Source organism: Zalophus californianus, chromosome 1 (assembly GCF_009762305.2).
Source record: "Zalophus californianus isolate mZalCal1 chromosome 1, mZalCal1.pri.v2, whole genome shotgun sequence".
NCBI classification, from domain to species: Eukaryota; Metazoa; Chordata; class Mammalia; order Carnivora; family Otariidae; genus Zalophus; species Zalophus californianus.
This window is the reverse complement of record NC_045595.1, coordinates 67325188-67352355: the sequence shown is the minus strand read 5'-3', so window position 1 is coordinate 67352355 and position 27168 is coordinate 67325188. Positions and strand designations below refer to the sequence as shown.

General features: G+C 42.8%; 1 protein-coding gene across 3 annotated transcripts in view; it reads left to right on the top strand.

Moving 5' to 3' along the window:
* SCN10A (sodium voltage-gated channel alpha subunit 10) overlaps positions 1–27168 on the top strand; it is a 93029-nt gene that overhangs the window by 15600 nt on the left and 50261 nt on the right. For 2 of the 3 annotated variants that reach the window (XM_027584951.1, XM_027584950.1), the window contains exons 4-12: positions 6272–6400; positions 6971–7062; positions 9031–9222; positions 9648–9714; positions 13372–13513; positions 13654–13851; positions 14568–14738; positions 17962–18255; positions 20577–20688. In XM_027584951.1, the coding sequence (XP_027440752.1) occupies positions 6272–6400; positions 6971–7062; positions 9031–9222; positions 9648–9714; positions 13372–13513; positions 13654–13851; positions 14568–14738; positions 17962–18255; positions 20577–20688 (1397 nt within the window). The remainder of the gene's footprint in view (positions 1–6271; positions 6401–6970; positions 7063–9030; positions 9223–9647; positions 9715–13371; positions 13514–13653; positions 13852–14567; positions 14739–17961; positions 18256–20576; positions 20689–27168) is intronic. The other variant, XM_027584952.1, reaches the window with a different exon arrangement.

Sequence of the window (27168 nt, the reverse complement as noted above, 5' to 3'; positions counted from 1 at the left end):
CTTGAGACAGGCTCTGATATTTTTCTGTATGGATTATCCCACCATTTTTAATGGATCATCATTCCCTGAGTGATTCCTTCTACTACCTCTGTCATGCACGAGATTCTTGTGCATACCAGGTCTGTTTCTCCTGGTCATTGATTTGTTATTCCATCAGTCAACACCACACTGGTCTAAATGTTTGATAATAAAATTTGACCTGTTGATTAGAACACCCCTCCTTATTTGCCCTCTTGAAAATTATTAGTCCTTCTCTTTACTCTTCTATATCAAATTAAGGGTCACATTTTCAAGCTTTTCTCTTATTCTGTTGAAACTTTGATTGTAAATTTACTGAATTTATTTATTACCACTGGAAGAATTGCCACATTTATGATATCAAGTTTTCCCTCACATCAGCATGGGATATCTCCCGATTTATACAGGCCTTCTTTTATATTCTTCTGTAATATTGTCTTATGTAAAGTTCTTACATTTCTTATCCCTAGGTACATTATAATTTTGGTTATCCTTTTGAATATTTATTTTTATTGCTAAAATATGTTAGTGTTACTAATGTCTACATACTGGTTTTGCACCCAGCAACCTTGCTGAACTGAACAAGTTCAACATTTTTCTATAGATTCGCTTAGTTTTCTATTTTAACAATTATATCATCTGCAGATAATGATGAACTTGTTTCTTTCTTTATGCATCTCATATGACTTTTTTATTTTTCTTATCTTGTTGAACTGGCTGGACATTCAGCATATTGCTGAATTGAAGCTACAATAGCAAGCATATTTCTTTTGCCCTTGATTTTAAAGAATATGCTTCCAATTTTCACTATTATCAGGATGACTAAAGGAATCTCATAATTAGCCTTTATCAAGTTATGGAAATTTCTTTCCACTCTTGGTTTATTAAGAGTTTTATTATGAATGGGTATTGGTTTTTATCAATATTTCTATTTCATTAAGATTATCATGTCGTCTTTCATCTGTTAACATAGTAGGTTACATTAATAAATTTTCCAGTCTAGTTTTAATAGTTCCAGCTTGATCATTGCTGGATTCAACTTGCCAGTATTTCATTTGATCTGTCTTGGTAAATGAGGCTGATTTATAATCTTCTCTCATAAATTGTCCCTTTGGGTTGCTTTTCTACCTCTCTGCCTCACTGTCTTCCTTCTGTATTGTCCCCAGAACTCCAAATTCTTCTCTGTTTTGCATAGCAATTCAGGTATCTCCCTCTCCTACAATGTTTCTCAGTAAGTTGTCCAAGGATCTCTATTGGTCCCTAGTCTCTCAGTAGCCTCTATATCATTTGACAGATACAGAAGGAAAAACAATGCAAACCTTTCATGCATAGATAGTTTAAAAATCTGAAATGTAAGATTGATCATAATTTTCATAGAATTTCTGATTTTTTTATGTTCTTAAAAGCAATGTATGTGTTTCAGGGACTGACAGTTCATAGTGGTTAACATGAAGTTAGTCATACGTAGTTTATCCTACCTAATATGCTTTATTGTCACCTGACAGTTCCTGTTTACATTTGTTAAACTTGCATTTATCACTGTTACCATTGAATTGCATAATATCACAGTTCAAAAAAAAATGAATCCTATCAAAAGTGGTTTGCAGAAATACAACAATGGTGATGAAAGTAGAAAAGTAAACCTCACAATATGAAATAAGGTCACAAATAAAAATAATAAATGGACTCTCTCATAAATACAAAGCTTGAATCTGAGACAAGTCATGAGACAGAAGTAAAGTTCTGGAGATGGATAGTGGTCGTGGTTGCACAATATTGCGAATACACTTAATGCCACTGAATTGCATACTTAAAATGGTGACAGCAGGGGCACCTGGGTGGCTCTGTCATTAAGCGTCTGCCTTTGGCTCAGGTCATGATCCCAGGGTCCTGGGATGGAGCCCCACATCGGGCTCCTTGCTCAGCAGGGAGCATGCTTCTCCCTCTCGCACTCCCCCTGCTTGTGTTCCTGCTCTTGCTATCTCTCTCTCTGTCAAATAAATAAATAGAATCTTTTATAAAAAATGGTGACAGCAGTAAATTTTCTATTATGTATATTTCACCACTCTTGGGGAAAAAAGAAAAGATATGTTGAACTGGTATTGAAGAAGCTCCAGCCATGGGGTCAGCAAGGAAAGGCATCACAATACAAATGAAAGATGCTGCTTCCCAATGTACTACGTTCCTCATTCGTGGAAAACAATGGGGGTCCATAGCATGCCTTCAGACCCTGAATTGCCTTTGAGGGACACAGTGGAAATTGTGAATACAAACTGACTGTGGCCGCTTAGTATGAGTCTCCTCAGCCTACAGGGCTGAGATGAAAGTGAGTGTAAGATGCTGCTTTCCCACACTCAGTTGCTGTGACTGGCAAACAGAAAAGGCTTATAGTGTTTAAAATAAGGAATAAAATATTTTTAAATTCCCATTTCTGCTAATACACGTAGTGGGTCTCAGTGATACATTCAGGATTTTGAACAGTATGGATCTTTGACTTTGGGGCCTAAACATCAGAATTTTTTCAGGATTAGACACCAGGATTTCTTAAAACTGAACAGTGGGGCAAATGGCTTGATGGCTGAGAGTTTGACTTTTGCTCAATACCCAGTGATTTTCTTCCTCCGTCAGGAGTGTCTTTTGCATATTAAAGATCGCATGCAAACATTGCAACAGAACATGAAAAAATACCTTGTGAGCCAAATGCCACCAGAAAGAGGATGTGACTGTCAGCTACTGTCCCCCGAGTTGAGACCTTTAACCCTCCAGCTTCAGGTGGTGCTAAAGCCTCTGCTCACGTCCTCTGGTAAAACACTGAAAATAGTCTTCAGAACTCTCTCCATAATTTCTGGATCTGCACTTGATCTGAAAAGCCAGAAATATCCGTCAAAGCTTCCCAACAACCTATAATTCTGAGTTAAGATTTTCTAATTTAGAAAACATAAAGAGTTGGTGGGGGGGGGAACCAACAAGATATGAAAGCTGACAGCTCAAGCAGCCATCCAGCCAGATATAGATATCTTCGTGAATAATTTCAAACACTATTTCCCTCTCGCAGATATGAAAAGACATCACTGCTATTCTCTCTTTAATGTGATTTTTACTTTTATATAAGATATACAGGTTTATGATTTAAAAGGTCTCAGAGTTCTACAAAAATCCTAACGAAAACAACAATTTCATGCTTCTCATCCCCTCTCCCCTAATCCTGTATTTCCAGAGGCAAATGCTCTCAGCTTTTTTACCTCTTATTCTGATCCTTCCTCCTCTCTGATAAGATACTCGTACTATATATTTTATTCTTCCACTTTAGATATTGTCTATTGGCTTTCTGTTATGGAAAAAAAAAGAATTAGGTGCACATACCCACACACAATTCCGCTCACACTTATCTTCATATTGTAGTTATACTATCATTTTGGGTTAGGTAATCAGATGATATGTACGTCTTCTGACTACATACAGCTGTGCCATGCAATGTCCTTTGAGTACATGCTCCTTTTTGCTTTCTCTGGAGTTAATAAAGATCTCATTGCTTCATTTTCTTCATTTTCTCTGTTTTCTATGTCTTTACCCTAATTTTTTCCCAACTCTTCTCCAGAGTTTATTCATTGCTTCAATTTAGTCAAACATATCAGGCTATCCATCAGGTTCCATTTTTCTTGGGGAAATCACTCCTGGAGTCCTCCATCTCCTGACTCAATATGACCTAGGTGTTCTTGAGGCATGATGCACAGCTCTTTTCTGGAGATTTTCCCTTCTCCATTTTCTTTTGGATTCCATTTTCTCTCCCCTGCATCCCCAGATCTTCCTCTTTGTTGGTTACTTTCTTATTTGGGTGGAGCATCCTATGGTAACTTTCTCAGAAGGGTAGATGGAAAGTACATTTCTGAGACTTGGTATATCTGTAATTGTCTTTATTTTGCCCTCATTATAACAGTTTATCTGGGGGAGAAATTCTATATTAAAAATTATTTTCCTTCAAAAAAAATTTTGAAGGTATTTGTTCCATTGTCTGATGCTGTCCAAAGTTGCCATTGAGAAACCTGATGATATTTTGATTCTTAATCCTCTGGATGTAACCTGTGATTTTCACTCCCTCCAAAAAAGTTAGGGTCTTCTGTCTGTGTACAATGTTCTGAAATTTGGTGATGTTATGCCTTGACATTCATTCTTTTTCCTGAACACTTCTGAGTGTTTCTAACTGAATTCTTAGATCCTTTAGTTTGCAGAAATTTTCTTGAATTATTTCTTTGATAATTTTCTCTAGTCTCTCTGTCTATTTCTAGATCTCCTATTGGTCAGACATTGTACCTGCTGGTCTGACTCTCTAATGTTCATGCTTATAAACTACCTCTCATCATTTTTTTTGGTCCCACTTCCTGTAAGATTTCTTCACCTTTTTTTTCAGCTCTTATATTAATGTTTTATTTTGCTATCACATTTTTCTTTTCAAAAGTTCTGTTTTGTTCCTTGAAAAGTCTTTACAGCCTTCTGCTCTTGTTCTATGTATCCCATATCTTCTCATCTCTTAACTCTCTAAAAATATTCATGATGATTTTTTCCTAACTTTTCTTCTGCCCCCTGCATTGTCTCTTGCTTTTCTTTCTTTCCTGTTTGGTTGCTTTGGTCTTTGGTGTTAGAAGCATCCTTCCAATTCCTGATGCTCATTGCCTAGTGGTTCACATTAAGAATACAGCATCTTCTTGGGCTATTAACCTGACTGCCAGGCTTCTAGAAACTAACTGAAAGGCAGAAGGGAGTAGGTGGTGGAGGGTTGCCTGCCCTTCAGTGTATAAAGTGTCCCTTACACTCCTGTTTCAGCATGTAACTCTCCCTCTTGTTCAACTCTCGAAAGAATGAACATCCAATCTATTTCCAGAGCAGAGGAGGCAGTTCTTCACTGAATGGGTTCCTCAGTGAATAGCTGTTTCTTGTAAAGACTTTCAAGCAGTATTCAGCTCCACCTGACAACCTCTCCCAAAACCCCACTTTCAGAAGTGTTTAGTGTCTCTACGTCCTCAGCAGTCCTGCAATGTGGGTTGGCTTGCTTCTGGGAACTCCCCACTTTCCAGCTCAGGTTTTAGCTTTCTTGGGTCTGCTCTGTCAGTTACTACCCATCCATCTGCTTCCTAGTTCCCAAAATGCTGTTGTTGTGTTCTCCATTATCTCCCTCCTACTGGGTTTATGCTTTAAAAAAAATAAAAAAGGAAAAATCCTTCTACTAACATTTAAGAAGGATTTCAGAAAGGATAGAGGTAAATACATATGTTCAATCTGCCATATGTAATCAAGTCTTTCCATTTTTAATACCAGTGTTTATGTTTATGATTTTTAATTTAAAAAATTAACTGTACCCAAAATTATGTGTGCATCTGAATCCCTTTGGTTCTGGAAGGGTAGTTCCCTCTGGCCAGCAGCATTAGCATCAGCTGGGGAATGTGTTAGAAATGCACACTCTTAGGCCCTATGCTTGATTTACTAAATAAGAAACCCTGGGGGTAGAACCCAGAAATCTATGTTTGAACAAGCCCTCCAGGTGGTTCAGATGCTTGCTAGAGTTTGAAAACTCCTGCCATAGGTGACTGAGGGATTCTGAACATTTGAGAAACACTACCTTACTCTCAACCTCAGCTCTAGATCCATCTCTTCACCTCCAAAGCCACAAAGTGCCCAGCAGACTCAAAGGACTGTTTGAGATGACTTCCTCTGGCAAGACCCATCCTCAAGAGAAAATGTTTAGGTGGTTTTTTCTTAAATGACACCTAGTTGTTTCCTGCCTTATATGGCTATTAGACTGGGATTCCTGAGTCCAAAAACACTTGCAGACCAAGGATGGTGGGCAAAGAAAAGACAGTTGGAAGTAGAGAAGTTTGGAGAGGAAGGACATAGCAGGGCCTCCACCTCTTTCACATGTCAGCCAACAGCCGGTTGGGAGAGGAGCTTTCAGCTTCCCCCTGGGCAACTTAGCAAACAGGAGCATCCTTGTTCTGAACCTTCTGGTGGTTCTGCACCTACTATTGCCCTCTACCCACGTTTTCAAGCCAAAGATGCTGCCAACTTTCTCAGCTGCACACATCCGTCTCCATCTGTGTGACTTCTCTGAGTTCCCCAGTCTTGCCTCCTTACCTTAACTTCTTCCTTTTCCCCATCTTGCTGATGATCTTTGCACATTTCCCTATGGAGCCATCCTAGTAGCTCCCCTCTGAACTCCCTCTATGGCACAGTTAATACTCCTTTCCCCCTTCCCTCTCAGGTATGTCTTCACTGTCATTTACACCTTTGAAGCCTTGATAAAGATACTGGCAAGAGGATTTTGTCTAAATGAGTTTGCTTACCTGCGAGATCCTTGGAACTGGCTGGATTTTAGTGTCATTACCCTGGCGTGAGTATTTCTCCATGCTGATGTGTATGTCTGCATGGGGCTTCTGGGTGGCTCACAGTCTGAGGATGTTTCCTCATCTCTATCCAGCTTCCTCATATGAAACTGCATGACCTGGGGTTTCCTTGCTTCTAAGTGTCACGTTGATGGTCACTTTAGGATTAGTCCCATACCTTCAGGTAGAAGTCAGAGACCTCAACTCTGAGCTAATAAACAGCCTGTCAAAGTGAGCAGACAAGGCTTAGCCTTGCACCTACCTGACCTGAAGGTCTTTGCCTGAGGAACCAGTGTTTGAGGAGACTTGTTGGCCAAGCCCACATGCTTGAATGCCCATCCATACATGTAGTGCACAGAGCCCTCAGGATCATAATCCATCTTCTCAAAGGGGCCATTTTAAAAACTATTGCAATAATTAAATCAGTGTGTCAGTCTATAGGTGGAAGTGCCACTAGATTTTGTGTCTATTCTGGATCCTTCTTAGGCTCTTATTACCCAAAATTGTCCTTATTTATGCTGCATACATTCCCAGGACCATTTCCTTGCAGAGATACTGACCAACTTCTGGTCCTACAGATACATTGGTGAAGCGACAGATCTCCGAGGGATCTCAGGCCTGCGGACATTCAGAGTTCTTAGAGCTTTAAAGACAGTTTCTGTGATCCCAGGTGAGCTCCTTTAACCATTACATGTTTTCATAGATCATATGCTGGTTTACACAGCCTAATGTCCTACTTTGATTTTTGCAAGAGTCCTATAAAGCTCCAGGGCATAAATTGTTGTCCCCATTTAAAAGACAAAGAAACTGAGGCCCAGACAGTAGAAAACACAATCCCAAGTCCTCACCACTAATGAGGCAAAGTGTCACCTGGAGATCTAGTGTCCCAATTCCTAGGCCAATGCTCTGTGCATAATACCTCATGACATCACCATAATAAATGACAAGAAGGTCGTGTCCTCATTTTATGTTCTTGTTGTGGGGTTCAGGCAAAACTCCAGTTGGAGGTTCTCATTTATACCCTAAACTAAAGGTATAAACTTGAATATAAGGAGGAAGAGTGTAGGCAATCCTAGGCTCTTGTGAGTGTCTTTGCCATTTCCATATACCTGAAAGCTTGAGCCTCACTCTTATCTTTGGACCCACAGAGGAGAAAAGAATTGGGCAATTCTTGATTACAAATCAAGATTACAGAATTCAGAAACAAAAGTGTTCCACCAGAGTTTATCTTATCAGTCCTTCAAGACTTCTGTTGGCACCAGTAAATCAGGGATACACCTTACCCCCCACTGGGTTGATGGAAAGGATGGTGAGGCCAGAGACCAGGCAAACCATTGAGACAACTTCCACCTTGTGGCCTGATGGATTATCTCCTTTCCCTTACCCCTGAGAATCCATGCTTTCATCTGGAAAACAAAAACAATCAAGCCATGGGGGAAGTCCTTTCTACCATTCCATGTCTGGCTCTGCAGTGAAGGACTTCCACTGGACAAGCTTCCTCATGAAGAGAGCCATAGCGAGAAGTAGTCAGTGCTGCCACCTGTTATCTCTCTCACCTAGTCTTAGCCAGGAAGACCCTGAGTCTTGTTTATAAGACCTGTCCAGTCCAGACTCCCTCTCCAATCTCATCTCTCTCCTCTACATGCTTTGTATCTTGTTCCAGAATCTACCTGTGGTTCTACAAATAGTCCTTGCCTTTGCTCATCTCCCAGGCTTTGGCCATGCTGCTTCTCTACTAAGAGAGTTCTTTGTCTCTTCATTCAACTCATACTCATTCCTCAGGCCTTTGCTAAGTTTTGACCTTCTCAAGGAGACTCCCTGGTCTCTCCCAACTTCCTCACATTCCACCCCATCCCATCCCCACCCTAGGCTTCAGTTAGGAGTTGCTTCTATGTGTGCCTACTTGCTCAATAATGCAATGGCATTCCCCCTCAGTTGTTAAACAACCCCATCACATGCCCTTGCCTAGCCCCCTGCTCAGTTCCCAGCCCAAGGACCAACAGAGCTAGTGCACAATAGGTTATTTGTTAACCAAAATGACAAAATGACTGAGATCAGTCTCAGACTGCTTCCCTGTTCAGAGACCTTTCTGCTACTGTGAATCTGCTCTCTGAAAGAAGCTGATATTATTCTCCACAGTTACAAATCCTCCCTCCTTAAACAAGCAGAGACCCCCAACTTTACAGCCAGCTGTGCTTGTCCTAATGCCTCTCATGGTCTCATTCTATTGCTGTGTTTGTCTCTCTGTGTCTTTGTGTTTCTGTCTCTCTTTCTCTGTCTCATTCTATCTCCCTTGCATATCTCTCTCTCTCTCAACACACACGCTGAGGTCCATGTGTTTCCATCCTCAAGCTGCCTCCTAGGACTGAATCATTATTAGCCTTACAATGATAAGAAATACATCATCTGTGTATGTTGTCTCATTCTTGCAAGGAATAATAATCTCTGTCTCCATCTCAGGGTTACTGCAAGGTTCAAATGGGGAACTATGCTTGGAACTGCCCTAAAGTTTGTAAAGTACCTCACATTTATATGTAGTGAAAGGATATAATGGTTAAGATGCAGGCATGCCAGACATGCAAGTGTGCTCTGTGTGGTACCTCATCCATGTGGGAGTGTTGTTGTCATCTTCCCACAGGACTGAAGGTCATTGTGGGAGCTCTGATCCACTCGGTGAGGAAACTAGCAGATGTGACCATCCTCACTGTCTTCTGCTTGAGTGTCTTTGCCCTGGTGGGTCTACAGCTCTTCAAGGGCAATCTCAAGAACAAATGTGTCAAGAATTGTGCAACTCTCAACGAAACGGGCAATTACTCCTCTTACGGAAAACAAGAGTGGAACTTCTGCCATAGGGACAAAGGTCTGGTTGGCAAGGGTGTGAAGCCCCTGCATACCTATATAGAAATATATTTTCATTCCTCTTTCCAGCTGAAATGCTTCTCCTGAGCTATGTTTTACTTTTGGGTCCCCATTTTCTGTTGTCCAATGTCCCTTTTACAAGAAAATTAACTATAAATCTAGGGGCAAATCATTCTGCTGGGGGAGACTCAGAGCTACAGTCACTGCTCAGCTTTTCTCTTCCCAGATGGGACTTTCCCACTTCCAAATGTCCCAGCATGCCTGCTGAGAGCACATAGCCAAGGGAACACATCTTGCTCAGGCAGAAGACTTAGGAGATGTTGCCTCCACCACATAAGGCTTGAGCAAGAGGGATTCAGAACTATATTCATGGCTTTCATTTCTTCCTTTCTCCTGCAGATTTCTACTATAATAAGCCTGGCACTTCAGATCCCTTACTGTGTGGCAATGGATCTGATGCAGGGTGAGTGCTCAACCCATGACAAAGCACGAATGCCCAGCAGTCCTTTCTCTTTGTCATTATCATTTTCTGGATAGAGACTGGTTTGCAGACCCCAAGGGTGATATAGAAATTAGTAAGTCATGGCTTTTGCCATCCCAGGCTCATGGGGTGGGAGTGTAGGAGTTAGCTTTTGCTATGTAACAAAGAGCCCCAAGGTTTTGTGGCTTACAATACTAGCCATTTATTTAGCTCAGGATTCTGCACATTAGCATGTTGAACTGAGATCAGCCTGGTGTTCTGGCATTGCCTGAGCTTTCCACACATCTGCAAACAATGGACAGATTAGCAGGGGCCAGCTGATCTAGGACAGTCTCAGCTGGGGCAGTTTTTCTGCTCCATGTGGTCTCATCTCCCAGCAGGCTAGCCTGGTCTTGTTCTCAAGGGCAGAGAGAGGGTTCCAAGAGAAAGTGGAAGTGTACAAGGTCTCTTGAGACCTAGGTTCAGAACTGGCACAATGTCACTTTCACTGCATTCTATTGAACAAAGCAAGTCACAGGCCAGTGCAAATCCAAGGGATGGAGAGATAACATTTACCTCTTGACTGGAGGAGCTATGGCAGTTTTATGGCAAAGGGGTATGGATACAGGTAGGAGAAGAGTTGTGGCCATTTTGGCAAATAATCTACCCCAGGAAGGAACTAATATAAATACGTTTTGTGTCAAATGTTCTACATTTAATCACCACAACTCAATCACATGGGTTTTGTTATCCACACATGACAGAGGAAGAAACACGTGCATCAGCCTTTGCCATTTCAAATTCTTCCAGAGGCTAGATACATAACAAATGAGAAGATTAGGCTGGGTGGGAACTAGGCAGTTGATAGTTTGTGCCCCATTTAAAAGGGCCAGCCACTGCTCAGCCCAGCTTTTGGTTGCCACATGGAAATGTGGGTCCACTGCTTCCAGCTCTTCTAACTTTTAGAAAAAGAAAGACAAGAATTCAGATTTTTATGTGAAATCTCCCAACTACAAACATTGGCTACCAATTCCAAAAAATGTCTACATATTGTGGGCCAAACAAAATATTTCTGCAAGCCAAATTCAGCCTGCAAGCTGCCAATTTTTGAGCTCTGATGCATATACATAAAGATGCTAACCTGTGAAGAAGCAGTGCTATGCTAGAGGCTCCATGGGCTGAAGGGACACAGTGAGGTGATGGTGGGAGGCAGTGCAGGAGGTCAGGGAAGGTTTCCTGGAGGTGGTGGTTGAGGTGAGCACTGAAGCACAGGCAGGATGTCTCCAGTTTGGCTGAACAAGAGATCATTTGGATGGAGGCCATTCCAGGTGGCAGAACAGAATGTGAAACAAAGCAAAGGGGTTGATGTCCCCTCAAGCTTGCCTGCTGCTTTGACCACTGGAGCAGGCATGAGCAGAAAGTTCAGGCAACAGATCAGCAAGGCTCATCTTTCCCATCTCCATGTTGGGGGTCTGGAGCCCAAAGCCCATATGACCCCACTCCCTGAATGGCTAACTACCCCCGATTGCCCAAGGGGAGCTGGGTGGGACCTGTATGGAGCTTTGCCTTAATCAGCTCACTAGACAAACAATCTCAGATAGAGCTGAGAATTTGATCAACATAGGGTCCTTGGCCTCTTTCTTCACAAATGCTCTTGGCATTTAGTTCTTTGGTTCAGAGATAGGGCTGTTCTGATGTCGGTTTGCCTTTGACTTAAATCTAAACAAAAGGCCTCCTCAGTGTCTTTTTTCCTGTCCGGATAATGGTATTTCTCATGGCAAGGGCTCCAGGGTAGCCTAAGTGCTATCTGTGGTAAAGTTATGGGGTCCACGCATGGCCCACAACCCAGCTCCAAAATAGGCCAGACATCCTGCTGGGCAGGTCCTGGCCAGGAAATAAGTGTATAAGGCTGGGATGGCAAGGGAGGCCAGCTTAGGGTGATGGGCAGAGTGAGCCCTGAAGGGCATACCATGAAGATGGAAACTGGGTCCTGTACTGGGCCACACAGAAGCCAGAGCCCTGAGCTAAGGCCCTCACTGACCAGTGGCACTGTGGGAGGAAAGTCCGGGGTCTCACAAGCACTAGGAAACACTTATTGATTTCCAGCATCCTTTCACATGTATTTTTCCAGTCCATTCTTTTGGTCCCTTCAGGTTAAAAATAGCAGGAATTTTAATTTGCAATTTACATATAATATTTACTATGTTGAAGGCACCATGCAAGAAGCTTTGTAGTATCATCTCATTTAATTCTCAGAGCAGTTCATTATTGATGTGTAGCAACTGTAGTGGAGTTTAATGGAAGGCATGGAAATAAGGCTACCCTTGAGTTAACTAGCAAACCTACAGGTAATGTGTTGACTAGCTCCTTTGGAGAGCAAATCAAAAGACTGTCTGTTTTTAAATGTGAGTCTAGAGAGTCTAGGAACTCACAAATCTCCAATCAAGATTGGAGATAGAATTGGTGTTAATTATAGTCAAGTTGCTGGGACTCTAATCAATTGTATGGGTCCCAGGACTGTGTGTTTACATGGATGTCTAGAATAAGGACAGCCCCAGAGACTGGTGTTAGTGGAGGCATGCTGGAGTGGTAGCATCCCAAACTACAAGGTATTACTGTTTTCTCAGCAAAGCCATCCCACTGAGGTAGATGCAAACACCTCACATGCCTTTAGCTTAGAGATACTTCTTGACATCAACTTACTCCCTTATCATGAGAGAGTGAAGAGTCAGTCCAGCACTGCCCACCCCAATACTCACCATGTGGTCATCTTAAATTTGGCCTTCCTTCATAAGTCAGTCTTCATAGGCTACTTGACAGTTATATTTCTCCTTTTGAATGAATACATTGGCATCTGTGTGGTTTTAGCAACTGACTTCTTTTCTCTGAACCTCAGCTTCCACATCTGTAAGAAAGGATGGTTCAGATGATTAATTTATAGCATTTGTAAAGCACTTAGGAGAGAGAAAGAGGAACACAGTAAGTGCCCAGTAAGTGGAAAGTGTTGTTTTCATTGTTATATATAATTGGTGAATGAACTTGACTAATGTGAGTCCTCCTTGGATGACAGATTGGCAGATGATGCCAAATGGCTCAGGTTTTAAGTTTGAATTATTGATACTGACTCTCCCTCCCCTGGTGTGAACAGGCAGAGAGTTTGCCACCTTATGGGATCAGGTCTGGGCAGTCAGCTGGCCTTCCCAGGCCACTCCCCTCTGCATGAAACTCTGAAGTGAAAGTATTATCATCCCCATTTAAATGGGCAAGAGGGGGGCGCCTAGGTGGCTCAGTCAGTTAAGCGTCTGCCTTCTGCTTAGTTCATGATCTCAGAGTCCCAGGATTGAGGCCCTTGGTAGGGCTCCCTGCTCAGTGGGGAGCCTGCTTCTCCCTCGGACCCTCCCCCCTCTCATGCTCTCTCTCTCTCTCACTCTTTCTCTCAAATAAATAAATAAAATCTTTAGAAAAATAAAATAAAAAACAAAGGAGCAAAAGGAACTGAGCCTTAGAGAGATCAAGGTCATCCAGCTAACAAGAGGGAAGCCAGGCCTTGAGCTCCAATCTTTACTTCAAACCCTATGGTCTTCCTATAGCCTTGGGCTGCCTTGCCCCCAAGAAGCAGGGGGGCTATGCAATTGATGACCTTCTCTATTCTTGCTGCAGCCACTGCCCTCAAGGTTATCTCTGTCTTAAAACATCTGACAACCCAGATTTTAACTACACCAGCTTTGATTCCTTTGCTTGGGCTTTCCTGTCACTGTTCCGCCTCATGACACAGGATTCCTGGGAACGCCTCTACCAGCAGGTATTGATCTGCATGTCCCCCTACAGATTTGTTTGGAAGCTGGGGAGTCAGATGCATGCCTACGTTTTTCCTGGAGGAGCCTGGCAACGTCAGGGGCCCATAAACTCTGGATACAGATCTCCTTTCTCTTGAATCTGCAGACCCTGAGGGCTTCTGGGAAAATGTATATGGTCTTTTTCGTGCTTGTCATCTTCTTGGGGTCTTTCTACCTGGTCAACTTGATCTTGGCTGTGGTCACCATGGCATATGAGGAGCAGAACCAGGCAACAATTGACGAAATTGAAGCCAAGGAGAAGAAGTTCCAAGAGGCCCTTGAGATGCTCCGGAAGGAGCAGGAGGTCTGTGAGGGGTGGATGCTTTGTGAAGTCTGTTGCAGGCTGCAATTCTGGGGCAGAGATCTGGATGAGCCACTTAGATTAAGGCTGTCATTCTAGGGAATTATAAGAAGATTCATTGTACCTTAAGGACCATCTCAGGTCAGGTTTTCTTTAAAAAGAACCCAACGAAGATCTTGTGCCACTGATTTATTGAGGGGTGCTCTCAGGAAAAGGAGAGAGCAAGAAGTAGGATGGGACAGGAGAAGAATTAAACAAGAAGGTGGCCTCACCTAGAGATGACCTTCAGCCTGATCCCATGGGGAGCTCTGGGGCATGCCTTGTACTGCAAAGTTAGCTGTACCTTGAGGCAAGAGGGTTGGCCTTTTATACCCCCATACCTGCCCCAGCCAAATGTACAGTCAAAGGAAATAGTCTACAGAATACTGTAGCTGTGATCCATTAGCAGCTTACACTCAAGCAGCTGAAGATGAGTATACTGACCTGGTAAAATGGATTCGGTCAGGGCATCAGCAGGGCATACTACAAGGTGTGAATGAAAGGGATAACTCAGAGGTGGCTCTTCCTGCCATGCCTCAATCCCACTACCACCCAGGTTCTAATCCTGACCTCCTCTGTTTCAGATACCCTCATCTCTGTGACATCGCATGTGTAAGGGACACATTCATGTTAAGCTCAGTCACATATTGTTGGCTGCAACTGCTGTTCTGTCTCTTCAGGTGCTGGCAGCGCTAGGGATTGACACAGCCTCTCTCCATTCCCACAATGGATCACCTTTAGCCTCCAAAAATGCCAGTGAGAGAAAGCGCAGAATGAGACCAAGGGTGTCAGAGGGCTCCACAGACGACAACAAATCACCCCAATCTGATCCTTACAACCAACGCAGAATGGTAAAAGGCTCAAGTTTGTTCTCTAAAGATTACCCACCTTTGCAGCTGCCATGGACAATGATTGGAGTGGGAAAATGTCTGTAGCAGGGAGACAGTTGGAGTCACAAAGATTAGGAGAATGTTATAGTAATCCAGACAACACACTGACCCCCCACCAAATGGTGGCCTAAACTAGGACAGGGGCATTATAAATGTGAAAAAGGGGTGGATTGTGACTTCTATTCAGTGTAGGGGACAATAAGACTGGAACTGTGGAATGTGGAAAAAGGAGAGAGAAGTCCAAAGTGACTCCCAGTTTCCAGAACTGGGTAATTAGATGGGTAGCGATTCTAAGGCAGGAGCACTGGAGGAAGAACCCAGTTTTGTAGGGAAAGTGGTGAGCCCATATTGGACACACTGACCTTGAGTTGTCCATGGACCTGTGGACATCAAGGGTTAGCTTCCTCCTAACACTCTGATCTGCAATTCTGTCCAAGGTGCTGAAATCATTTACAACCTTTTCTAACCTCATGCCTCAGCCCCCACAACCCAAACTCTCACCTGTTTTTGGCACAGAGGATTCCAGATCCATCTCTGATGCAGTCCAGCCTAGGAAAAACTTCAGTACCTCACTTCAGACCCTGTAACAATTCTGTTCACCACCCAAACCTTCTACATCCTACTCCAAGATTCCCTACACTCACCAAGGTTCCTCCCGCCACCTCACTCTCCCTTGAAAGTCCTGTGTACTCCAAACATGCCCTTTCCAGAGACCTAAGAGATGATAACCCTTTTGTGGAAGAGTAGTTCCCACACTAACAGTATGGAAAAGGGAATCAACATGGCTATTTTTCAGGCCTCCTGACTGTCACTTCCCTCTCAATCTCTTTTCCTATGCTCATCTGAAGGATGTTCTACTTTCTATAACACAGTCTTTGTAGTCCCCAGACTTATGTGTGCCTATATGGGCACAGACATGCTCACATGCACACTGGCCTCAGTGACATACACACTTCAGCATTTATCAGATTCTGTGCCCTTCCCTTCCTTGCTCTGCCTCTTTTGAACAGCACCTGGCATGCACAGGGTACAGATCAGAAGATGTTTGAAAGAGGATTTGACTAGGGCTCTGACAATCACAGAACAGGATGAATCACAGCTTCCATGTCAATGATACTGTGAATTGGGCTTTAATTCCCCTCATTCAGTCAACCCCACATGGATTAGCACCTTGATGTCCAATAATTGTTTGGTGTGTATGTGCTTCACTCTCCAACTAGATTCACCTTCACGTGGACAAAAGAGGAGCTGTGTCTTGTTAATTCAACAATACTAGGTGCAATGGTGTAAAGAGATAACTAAAACATGGTCCATTTCCCAAGGACTTCCATTTGGTGGAGGAGACAGATATAAAAACTATGTGTTATGTACTATATTAGGGAAACATACATGGTGTTTGGGGGATAGAAGAGATACCCTCTCTTATGGGGGTGGAGGTGTATCAGGAAAGGCTGCATGGAGGAGGAGATAATTGAAATGAATAGTAAATAGTGAGTAGGGGTTCCTCCAGTAATTGAGGACTGCAAGAGAGGGGAGGAGGAGTATTTTTCAGGCCTAAAAGAAAACATGTATGTGCAGAGGCAGGGAAGCACTATTTGGGTACGTTTTAATGCTCACTAATGGATTGGAATTCATTCAAGAGGGCATCCCCTTCCTCTTTTCCCAGGTGTGTTCATGTAGTAAATAGCCCATAAGCAGTTTTTATATAAAGTCATTTTCTAACCAGCAGCAGTGAGTGAAAGATTGGGGGTAGCAACTAGGAGAGACACAGCAAGGGTTTCAGGGAAACCACAGGACACCAGTTGGTCTGCCTGGATGACACATTTTAAGGCAAGTCTAGTGCTTAGATTCAGAGGTCACTGCCACCATTTGTCAAATAGGTTAATTCTGAAATATTAACTGGTGGCCAGGGAAGCAGTGCCGTCAAATATGGGACCAAAATCTTCTTCTTAGTCTCTTCATTGGTTTGTTTAGTGCCCAACTGCAAATAACTCAGCCATCCCATTTTTAATAAAGATTTGCCAGATCTGCTCCTTTACTGCAAAAGTGGGACTGATTTGTGGATTTTTTATGAGTTCCATACTCCTTGGACATATGTTCTAAGTAAAGAGTGCCCTGTTTATAATACTGAGATTGCAAAGATTGTTGCTGAACAGGATCGGGCTCCAAATAATCAAGAAAGAAGACGTCAGTTCCGTGGGATAGGGGGATAAGTAAACAGGACTCTAATGGACAAGATGTCCCAACTTCAGTAGTTTAGTAAATAAAATTAAGGAAGGGGGAAACATTCAGCAGTATGATCAGAGTTTGCTAGGAAGTCAGTGTGTAGATCTTCAGAAATACTTCATATGGCCTAGGACAGAACTGACAACTTGTTATGGTCAAGCTTCCACAGTGGTCATGGGTACTAGCCAACCCAGGCTCCAGCAGCTCTAGGCCTGTGAATTAGCTCCTTTCCTCTGGCAACTGTAAGCCTCACAGTTCCCTCAGCGGGAGATTTTGATGGGAAATGTTTATTGATTTGGAGGAATGGCATTATTCTTCCAGGAAATTAGGCTGTAACTCTCCCTTCAATCTCTCCATTGTTGACTATTCAAAGTTTGCCTCAAGGGATCCTGGAAGCTCATTACATTACAAAGCTCTTGTCTCCTCCTTTGCAACACAAACTCTCACGTTTATATAGGCTGGATCTAATGAATTGCAGAACCTAATTTTCAGACAATAAAGTGCACTTGTTCATTCCACAACCATTTACCAGGCTTGTTCCAGTACTGGTGTGCATAATAGTCTCCTTAGGTCTCAGCTTTACATGTCGAGCAGGGAATTTAAGACAGCTTTGTCCAGCCCTATGGGCAAATGCTGGTAAAGAGCTGATCCTTCTGGGTGACAAGGTTGTCTTCTGATATTTTTGCCCATCATCACCTATTTGATGATCTTAAGCACCCTATAATCTCTCATCTCTCTTGGCCTTTTCCCAGGCTACATCAAAAATATTCTTCTCCATTCTCTTCCCATGTTTACCTAGAATACCCCTCAGATCTGTGTCTTTAATTTTCTTCTGGAAGTTCATGAGAATAAGGGCAGGGAAATGGGAGTGGGTGGAAGAAGTGTTGAGCTCCAGATTTGCCTATAGGCTCAGCTTCCAGCCTGCCTTTATCTCTTGCTCCTTTGGGGCAATGCCCAGTCTTTCCTAGGCCTCACCTCTGGGAGACGCCGGGCTAGCCATGGCAGTGTGTTCCATTTCCGTGCCCCTTGCCTGGATACCTCATTCCCTGATGGAGTCACAGATGATGGAGTCTTTCCTGGAGACCGTGAGAGCCATCGGGGCTCCATGCTCCTGGGTGGAGGTGCTGGCCAGCAAGGCCCCTTCCTTAGGAGTCCACTGCCTCAACCCTCCAACCCTGGCCCAGGACATGGAGAAGACAGACACTCCACATTGTCCACCGGTGAGCTTGCCCCTGGGGGCATCGAAGTCTTGGTAAGTTTGTCTATGCTCCAGATTCTTGGGCTGCTCTCCAGGTAGAGACCAAGAAACCCTGAGTGTCACCCAGGGAGGGATTGGGTTTACCTGAGGTCAAACAGGTTTTGTGGTTTACTCTGCAGTACATAAATACAAATTATTTTCCAGTTGATCTCCCCCTTTTTTTTTTCAGTGTTCCTCTGTCCCCACTCACTATCACTGCTTTAGAGACAGGCCTGCTTGTTCCCTGGATGAATATGATAAAAATGGAAAGTTCTCTTCTGCCTGTAGCTCTGTGCAAACTATGCTGGTCTTAGCACATGGGATCCAGTGAAATTCTGGGAGTTGCCCTGGACAGATATTAGCAGAAGCAAATTATCCCTTGCTTTACTCAGAGAAGCAATAACTTGCCAAAATGTACAAATTAGGCAACAGCGACTAACTGGCAAGCACTCTTAATAGAATAATGGCAGAGTGTAATGGCAAACCAGGGACTCCTTATTGGATTGTGAGCTGTGATTTAATTTGAGCTCTCCCTTTAGTTTCAGTAATGATGCTTCTAGTGTTTTTCATTTGCCCTCTCTGTCTAGCCAGGGACACAGAGCAGTTTGCAAAAAGACTTGTAAACCGACCATGATATGGCTCTACTGACTTGGATAAGTCCTACCAGGTTACCTTAGCTCCATCTCTGACTGGATGCCATATGATCCCAGCAAGAAACAGATGAACCACTCCAATGGGCAAGCGGGAAGAGTTTATTGAAGTATTTACAGAGGTGTACACTGGGCTCTGAACTAAGGAGGGACAGTGAAGCACTTAGAGATGAGCAATAGTAGGGAGCTGTTACATGCTTAGGCTGAAGAAGTGAGAGGAAGGACCAGAACCAGAATCCAGCAAGAGCTGGGTGGTCCAACAGAACTTGTGAGCCAGGTGGAAGACCATAGCCACTACCCAGCCACAGCCTAGCCGGGAAGAAACCAGGTGACAGCCTACTCCTCTCCCCTTCCAGACTCTGATCTTCTGTCTGTGCCTCCCATTGGCCAAGCCTGACCAGAACAGGTTGGTGAGGGTGATGCTGCTTGTACAGACCACCCTCCGCAGGCACAGAGCAGGGTAGAGAAGGTGGAGAGTGGGTCTCCAGGAGCCAAAGGAGAATCACCAACACAAAGAGGTGCTTTAACACTCTAGAAAATACCTCATTCAAGAATTTCTCCCTAGATTACCACTCTCCTAGATATTCTGACTTTGATTCATTTTAGTTAAATTACTTGGCTGGTGCAAGATTAACTCTTTAAGCCCTTCTGTGTCACAAGGTTGTGGGTTTCAATCACGGGTGTGCCACTTACCAGCCAAGTCACCTGTAACAAGTTCCTTAAATTCTTCAAGCCCCCAAGTCTCCCATTAAAAAGGTTTCTAAATAGCTGAAGCATTAAATAGAATCATAAAGTGCCTGCATCGATACACATGTGTCTGACAAATAATAATAGCTGCTAGCATCTCTTGTTGAGTCCTCATGGTTGAAAACTTTCTGAATGTTTTTTATATGTATTAAGGCACTTATTACTGTATACCTATGAGCTTCACCTATGGCAGGTGCTCAATAAATGCTTGTTGGATTTGGATTCTGAATGGTTGTGCAGTGCCGAATCAGCTGCTGTGGGCCTCGGACTTCCCACATCCAGGGTAGTGTGTGACTAAAGTTAGGGGAATGGAACCCAGATGGAACTTCCAGTGAAGGCCTGAAGAGGGAAGGCTCAAAGGATTGTGTCAGACAACTAACACTGGAGAATCAAGACACACAAATATTCCCTCAGAAAAAAAGGACTGTGTGGAGTTTAGAACTGGGTTGTATGCTGGGGAGGGAAATGAGCCTATTAGAAAGGTCAAGAAAACCTGTCCTGGAGAGGAAGTCTTTGTGAACCCATATGCACAGCGCAGAAGAAGTCTTAGAATGACTGCTTGGTCCACTGTTCCTGCAGCTCTCACTTACCTTGGGTAGAAACCCAAGGTAAGTGAGATAGCCCTCATCCCCACCCTGGTGCCCAGGGACCTGTCCTCAAGCAGGAGTTTGCAGAGTCTCAGGTGAGCCTGGGTTATAGAATTAGCTACAAACCTAGACTCTGCTTGCACCCCCAACTCTGTGTCCTGGTCTTCATGCCTAAGCTCTTACCCCAAGTTCAAGAATCAGCCCCATTTCCCAAAGCACAACTGCAGAGGATCATAGCTTCACCAGGCAACTTGTGACCACACAAGACTGGCCAATAAGAGGCTAAGTGACCTGTCTTTGCCACTGATGACTTCAAGTTGGAGGAATATCCTGACTGTTTGTGTCCCAGCAGGCATTTGATGCAGGACAGAAGAAGACTTTCTTATCAGCAGAATACTTGAATGAACCTTTCCGAGCCCAAAGGGCAATGAGTGTTGTCAGCATCATGACCTCTGTCCTTGAGGGTAAGTACCACTCATTGGAATATCCAGCCACTGTGCTACAATGAGTCTGCATTTGAGCAGCAGAGGAGTTGCCCCAAATCTGTGTCAAAGATGTCACCCATCTGTGTCCTTGGATCCTAAATACTGCTCCTTTTTATGCCCTTGGTCCCATTACCCTTTATCAATGTGTTTTTTTTTAAAGTATGGATAATTTTTTCAAAAACAATAGAATCCAATGAGTTTTTAATGCCCTAGTTTCATCTCTTGTTCAAATTTACATCTGCTTCATATGTATTCACAAAACGAAATTTGAGAAAGTGATCTGGCAGGCACCAGAGAATTTCAAGCTACTTCAGGTATGCAAGAAATTTTACAGTCCTTAATTTTCAAATACAGCAGAATTATCCTGTCATTTTTCATGGTTGTAACTTTTATGGTTATAGCTTAATTTTTGTCTCAAGCCCCCATTATGCTGAGCATTGGAAGATAATTTAAGTAAATTAATCAGTCAATTTAACTAAATTCTTGTTAATTCAGGGCTCCATCAATCAAATGGGAATCCACTTAGCCTCCTCAGGGATGTGTTCCAATTGCTTACACCAAACCAGGAGCTGGAGGAAGACAGTGGCACTGGTTCAAGGCCACCTGACACTCAAGTTCCCAAAGAGCATGACTGCACCCTCCTTACCCTGAGTATAAAGCCTTGTCTTCTTATCCAGCCTTTATTTTGCCTCAGGGTATGGAAAATATGGCCTTTGTCCTGTCCAGTTACTTGTCTCCCCTAGACAAATTTAACATGTACTGGGCTAAAGGAGGGAGAGGAAGCTTGGATGCTGGTGTGTTTCTAAGAAAGGGCTCTCTGTGTGCTCCCCCACCAGTCCTGGGCTGAATCCTAACTTTGAGGGAGGGCACGACAAAACAAAAAAGGAAACAAACAAAAAAAAGATGTTTGAGGGATTTGAAAACAGAACCAATCTATGCTTTACTTTCTAGGTGAAGCGAGAGGTAGCAAGTCTTAGGAAAAGACCCACATACCCAGCATGGCACAGAAACTGTACAGTAGAGCAGGCAGATAACCCACCTGGGTAGAAAAGACCTGAAGCAGCCCCAGAGAGTGCCCTGTGACCTACATGGCAGGAGAGTAGCTGGATGATGACCTTGCCTCCACTGAGGGCTGGAGAAGGAAGTGAGTAAGAGGCAAAGAGGGAACAGCCATCTGGGCGGCTCTCCCACCAGAAACCACATGGGAACTACGATGACTCAGAAAATACACTTGGCAATGACCAAGGACCAGCTCAACACTCCACTGTTGGTGAACCCTGGGCCCTCCAGAACTCAGACACAACTTAAGAAGGTGAAGTAGTAGCAGACATTGAATTAACTAAAACAAGGTCCCCAGGTTGGGGACTTGCAGTATATATTGAATTCAATCATGGGGGGAAAAAACCTTGAAGTTACATTTCTTGCATATGTGAGTTTTTTGTGAAATGTGTACACATTTCGGTAACAACAGTGTGTACATATTATACATATTCTCTCATATTATTTTCCCTCATTAGTCATTATTTAAAAATCACATTTCATTGTAATAATGTCTGTATGCCTAGCATTTTTCATGGCTGTTTAGAATGTAACCATGCTGCTATGCTTGTGATTTTTTATTGGCCAGGTGTGTTGCTTGGATTCTTTTTTCTTTTTGCTATTAGCCATCAAACAGTTAACGTTAAATACAAACAGCTTGCTTTTTCATTTATTCCCCAGAATTATCAAGCTTCCTCCTTTTTTTTTTCATTTATTTACTCTTCAACAAGCATTTGTTCAGCACCTACTATATGTCTGGCATTATTCTGGTGCTGGGAAGTCAGTGGTGAACAAGATAGAAGCCTGCACACATGGAATTTACATTCTGGGGACCAGGGTATACAGATAATAAACACAAGTAGATATTTAGGTAGTAATAAGAACTAGGAAAAAAATAAAGTAGGGAAGGAGATGGGGAATAGAGGCCTACAGAGGGGCTATTTCAGATAAGGTAGGTGCAGAAGGCCATTCTCCCTAAGGAGACCAGAAATCTGAATGAAGTAAGGGATTCAGACTTATGAGAACCTAGGGAAGAGAGTTCTAGACAGATGAATGGCAAATGCAATGTATTTTGCAGGAATGAGACAAGAATTTTAAAAATGAGTGTTCCAAACACAGCCCAACTCAGGTAAGAGCAAAAGAGGTCTCAGAATCAATGAGAAACAACAGAGGATAATAGTTAAGAACACAGATCCTGGAGCTAAACTGCCTGGGTTTGCATCCTGGCTCTGCCACATAGGGTAAGCTGTGCAACTTTGGAGCTCCATTAACTGCTCTATGCTTCAATTGCCTCACCTGTAAAATAGTGAAAATGTATTTATCTTGTAATGTTTTTTGAGGATTAAGTGAATTAGCATAAGTAAAGTGCTCAGACCACAACGGGCACTTAGTAAATATTCAGCAGATGTTGGCTATTCTTGTTTACTCAATTGTAAACGAGGGCAGAGATGTGTTTGTTTTGCTCACAGTTAGATTTCCAGTACCTGGAAGAGCAGTGCTTGGCATATGGTAGGCATTCAACAAACAGTTGTTGAATGAATGGTGAATGAGAGTGATACACAAAAGTGACATTTGGGGATGATGCTAATTATAATGACCTGCACTGATAAATAGGAAGAGAATAAGGAATGGTCATATATCCTGAGGTAGGACAGACTCCCCTCAAGGAAGATGCTGTGTGAATAGACTAGGAAAAGCAGGAGACACACTGACATTTTTGAGAAAATCTGGGTAAAGACAACTTCACATTAGGGCAAAGAGGTCAAAGTTGTTTGAGTGTAGGGCATTCTTCTCTGGCTGGACATAATACACACGACACTCACAGAGTACATGAAGGATGCTTGGCACTGTCTGAGTTGTGATAGGATTTACAGAGGCCACCTCTTTGGGAGTGATTGTGCCTGAGAAAGCTTGGCTCAAGCCAATAAGAACTTGGCAATTCACTGAGCTCAGGGTACGTGAACCATCTATGCTTGGCACACAAGCTAAGACTTGACAGTTGTCCAGACCGGAAGACCAGAAGCAGGAGCACAGCAGTAAGTACAACACTGTCTCTGCCTTCATGCTGAGTGGGAGAGAGGGACTTGGAACAAGTTATTACCAGGGTGCTGAGTGTCTTGAAGGAGAAGTGCAGGATGCTAAAGGAAATATGGTAAGTTTAACCTGGAGTTGGGGAAGTATTCCAAGCAGAAAGGACAGCAAAATCTCTGAAGAAGAAAAGAGCATAATATTTGAAGAAATGAAAAATCCTGATATGGCAGGAACACAGAGAGCAAGGAGCAGAGGGCCTCAAAATAAGGCTGGAGAGATGGACCAGGGCCAAACCTACAGAACTTCCTATACCAAATTAAGGATTTTGGACTTCATCCTAAAAGCAGTGAGGTGCCATTAAAGGATTGGAGGCAGGGGAGCTAGATTTGCATTTTGTAAAGGTTACTCCGAATACATGTAGAGAATGGAATTAAGAGGGGAAGAGTGTTGGCAAGGAAACCAGTTGGGAGGAAACCAGCTGAGAGATGGCAGTGCCTGGACTTTGGGGTGGTAGCAGTAGGAGTGTTGGGAAATGGGGGATTAAGAGCTATCTAAGGGACATAAGATTCAGGACTTGGTGGTTCACATGGTTCTGGCATAAGCAACTGAAGGGATACTGGTGCAACAGCTCATAAAAGGAATACTTTAGGGGGATTCACTGGGGAAAGATGAGAGGAAAGATCATAAATTGAGTCTGGGACATAGCAGGTTTCAGGGACCCTTGAGAAATTCAGGTAAGGATTTCCAGTAGGAAGTCAGATTTGCAATAAACAGGTCTAGAACTTAGAAGATGAGGGTGACCTAGAAATACATATTTGAAAGCTGTTTCAATGTAGATGGTAATTTTGGAAAGGTGCAAGTGGATAAAATGACAAGGGAATTGAGTAAGAAGAGAAGACCTGGGTCAGATTTCTAAAGAAATTATAATGTTTAGTGATTGAGCAGAAGAGACAGAGCCAGCAGAGGAAGCTGAGAAGGAATGTTCAGAAATAGGAGAAGACCCAGAAGAATACAACAGAGACCCAGGGGTCTGAATTCCTTCAGGAAGAATAGAAAAGTCAAAAGAGGCAATGCTGTAGAAAAATCAAGTAAAATCAAGCCCAAAAAGAGTCCAGGGGCTTTAGTTACAAGGATGTCTTTGGTGATCCAAGAAGTGAGGATTGGCAGAGTAGGGGAAGAGTTGACGAATGGAGGTGTGGTGGGAGGAGAAGGAGACACTGTATATAGACAACTTTTTCAAAAATTTGTCTGTGAAGGGAAGGAAATAGTAAAACGTCACCAGGGTGTAATTAGCATTGCTTATTTATTTTCTTGTATGGAGTTTTAAAAAAGTATACTTACATGCTAATGGGGAGGATCTATGAGAATGGAAAAGACTGAAGATAAAGGAAAGAGAGAGAATATTCAATAGACTCCTGACGTGGCAGGAAAGGATGCACAAGTGGAGAGTATTAATAGGAGAAATGGCATCTCTAATTGTAGCAGAAGGAAAGGAAGAAATTTCTTTCTGGATTAGCTTTCTGCAGGAGATTCTTTTAGGGGAAAAGCTGTGATCATGTTCCAAGCTAGCAAGTGCATGATTCTCTTAGACTCTGTATCTCCCCAGACATTCAAGATCAGCAATGTGAAGGCTGTTTACAAGGCTGAGTCTTTTCCTGTCCTGCCTCACAGACAGGCGCTTCCTGCCATAATGGCGCATCTGCAAGATTTCTCATGCAACACTGCTTCCTGTGCTTTTTAGTGCCAAAAGAGGTCCAGGGAAGTGCTTGCTTTTGTTTCAACTAGAGATTGTTGATTTTGTCCCCAGGATGTGTCAACTGCTTTAGAAAACTATGCTTTGCCAGTTTACATATCTATCATCTCAAGTGTCCTTTCAGAGCATTCTCCTGTACTCTGACTGACCTGTGCTTTATTTGATAACCTTTGCACAGAACTTATGATTTGAGTTCTACAGATGTTTCCTAGTTTCATCAAAAATAGAGTTTGCATTTCTATTTCTCAGGTTTGATGCCTTTAGTGGTTTCTGGAAGCAGAGGGGCAGCACATTCTTTTATTTCTTATTTTCAGTTTTGGAGGAATAATTGACAAAACTGTAAGATATTTAAAGTGTACGTTGTGATGATTTGATACATGGATATATTGTGAAAGGATTTCCCTATCTAGGTAATGAACACATCTGTCACACCTCACACATTCATCTTTTTTTTTTTAAGATTCTACGTAGAAGTGATACCGTGTAGTATCAGTATTTACCTTGCTCTGTCTGACTTATTTCACTTGGCATAATGCCCTCAAGTTTGAGGGCAAACACCAAGATTTCCTTCTTTCTCATGGCTCAATAATATTCCCGTGTTGGGCGGAGGGGTGTGTATGGGTGGGTGGGTGTGTCTCTCATCTTCTTTATCCATTCATCTATTGATGGACACTTAGATTGTTTCCATATCTTGGCTATTGTGAATAAGGCAGCAATAAACATGGGGAGTGCAGATGTCTCTTTGAGATAGTGATTTCGTTTCCTTTGGATATACCCAGATGTGGAATTGCTGGATCACATGGGAGTTCTATTTTTAATGTTTTGAGGAATCTCCATACTGTTTTCCACAGTGGCTGCATCAATTTACATACCCTCCAGCAGTGCACAGGATTCCCTTTTTTCCACATCCTTGCCAACACTTATTATCTCTTGTGTTTTTGATGACAGCCATTCTAACAGGTGTAAAGTTATATCTCATTGTGATTTTAATTGCATTTCCCTGCTGATTCGTGATGTGAGCACCTTTTCATGTACCTGTTGGCCATTTGTATGACTTCTTTGGAAAAAATATCTATTCAGTTCCTTTGCCCATTTAAAAATCAGGTTATTTGTTTTTCTGCTACTGATTTGTAGGAGTTATTTGTATATTTTAGATATTAACTCCTTATCAGATAAGCGGCATGCAAATATTTTCTCTCATTCCATAAGTTGCCTTTTCCTTTTGTTGATGGTTTGCTTTGCTGTGCAGAAGCTTTTTAGTTTGATGTTATTCTATGTGTTTACATTTGCTTAGATGACTTGCTTTTGGTATCAAATCCACAAAATCATTGCCAAGAATTTGCATTTCTATTTCTCAGTCTCCTGGATGCTTTTGTTGATTTCTGGAAGTAGAAAGAGCAGCACATTCTTTGTTCCATTATTTTAAATAAAATCTCTTTATCAAATTTTTATTTAGAACATTTTTGTTTGAATAGGCAATATGTTTTTTTTAAGGTTTTATTTATTTATTTGACAGAGAGAGACACAGCGAGAGAGGGAACACAAGCAGTGGGAGTGGGAGAGGGAGAAGCAGGCTTCCCGCGGAGCAAGGAGCCTGATGCGGGGCTTGATCCCAGGACCCTGGGATCATGACCTGA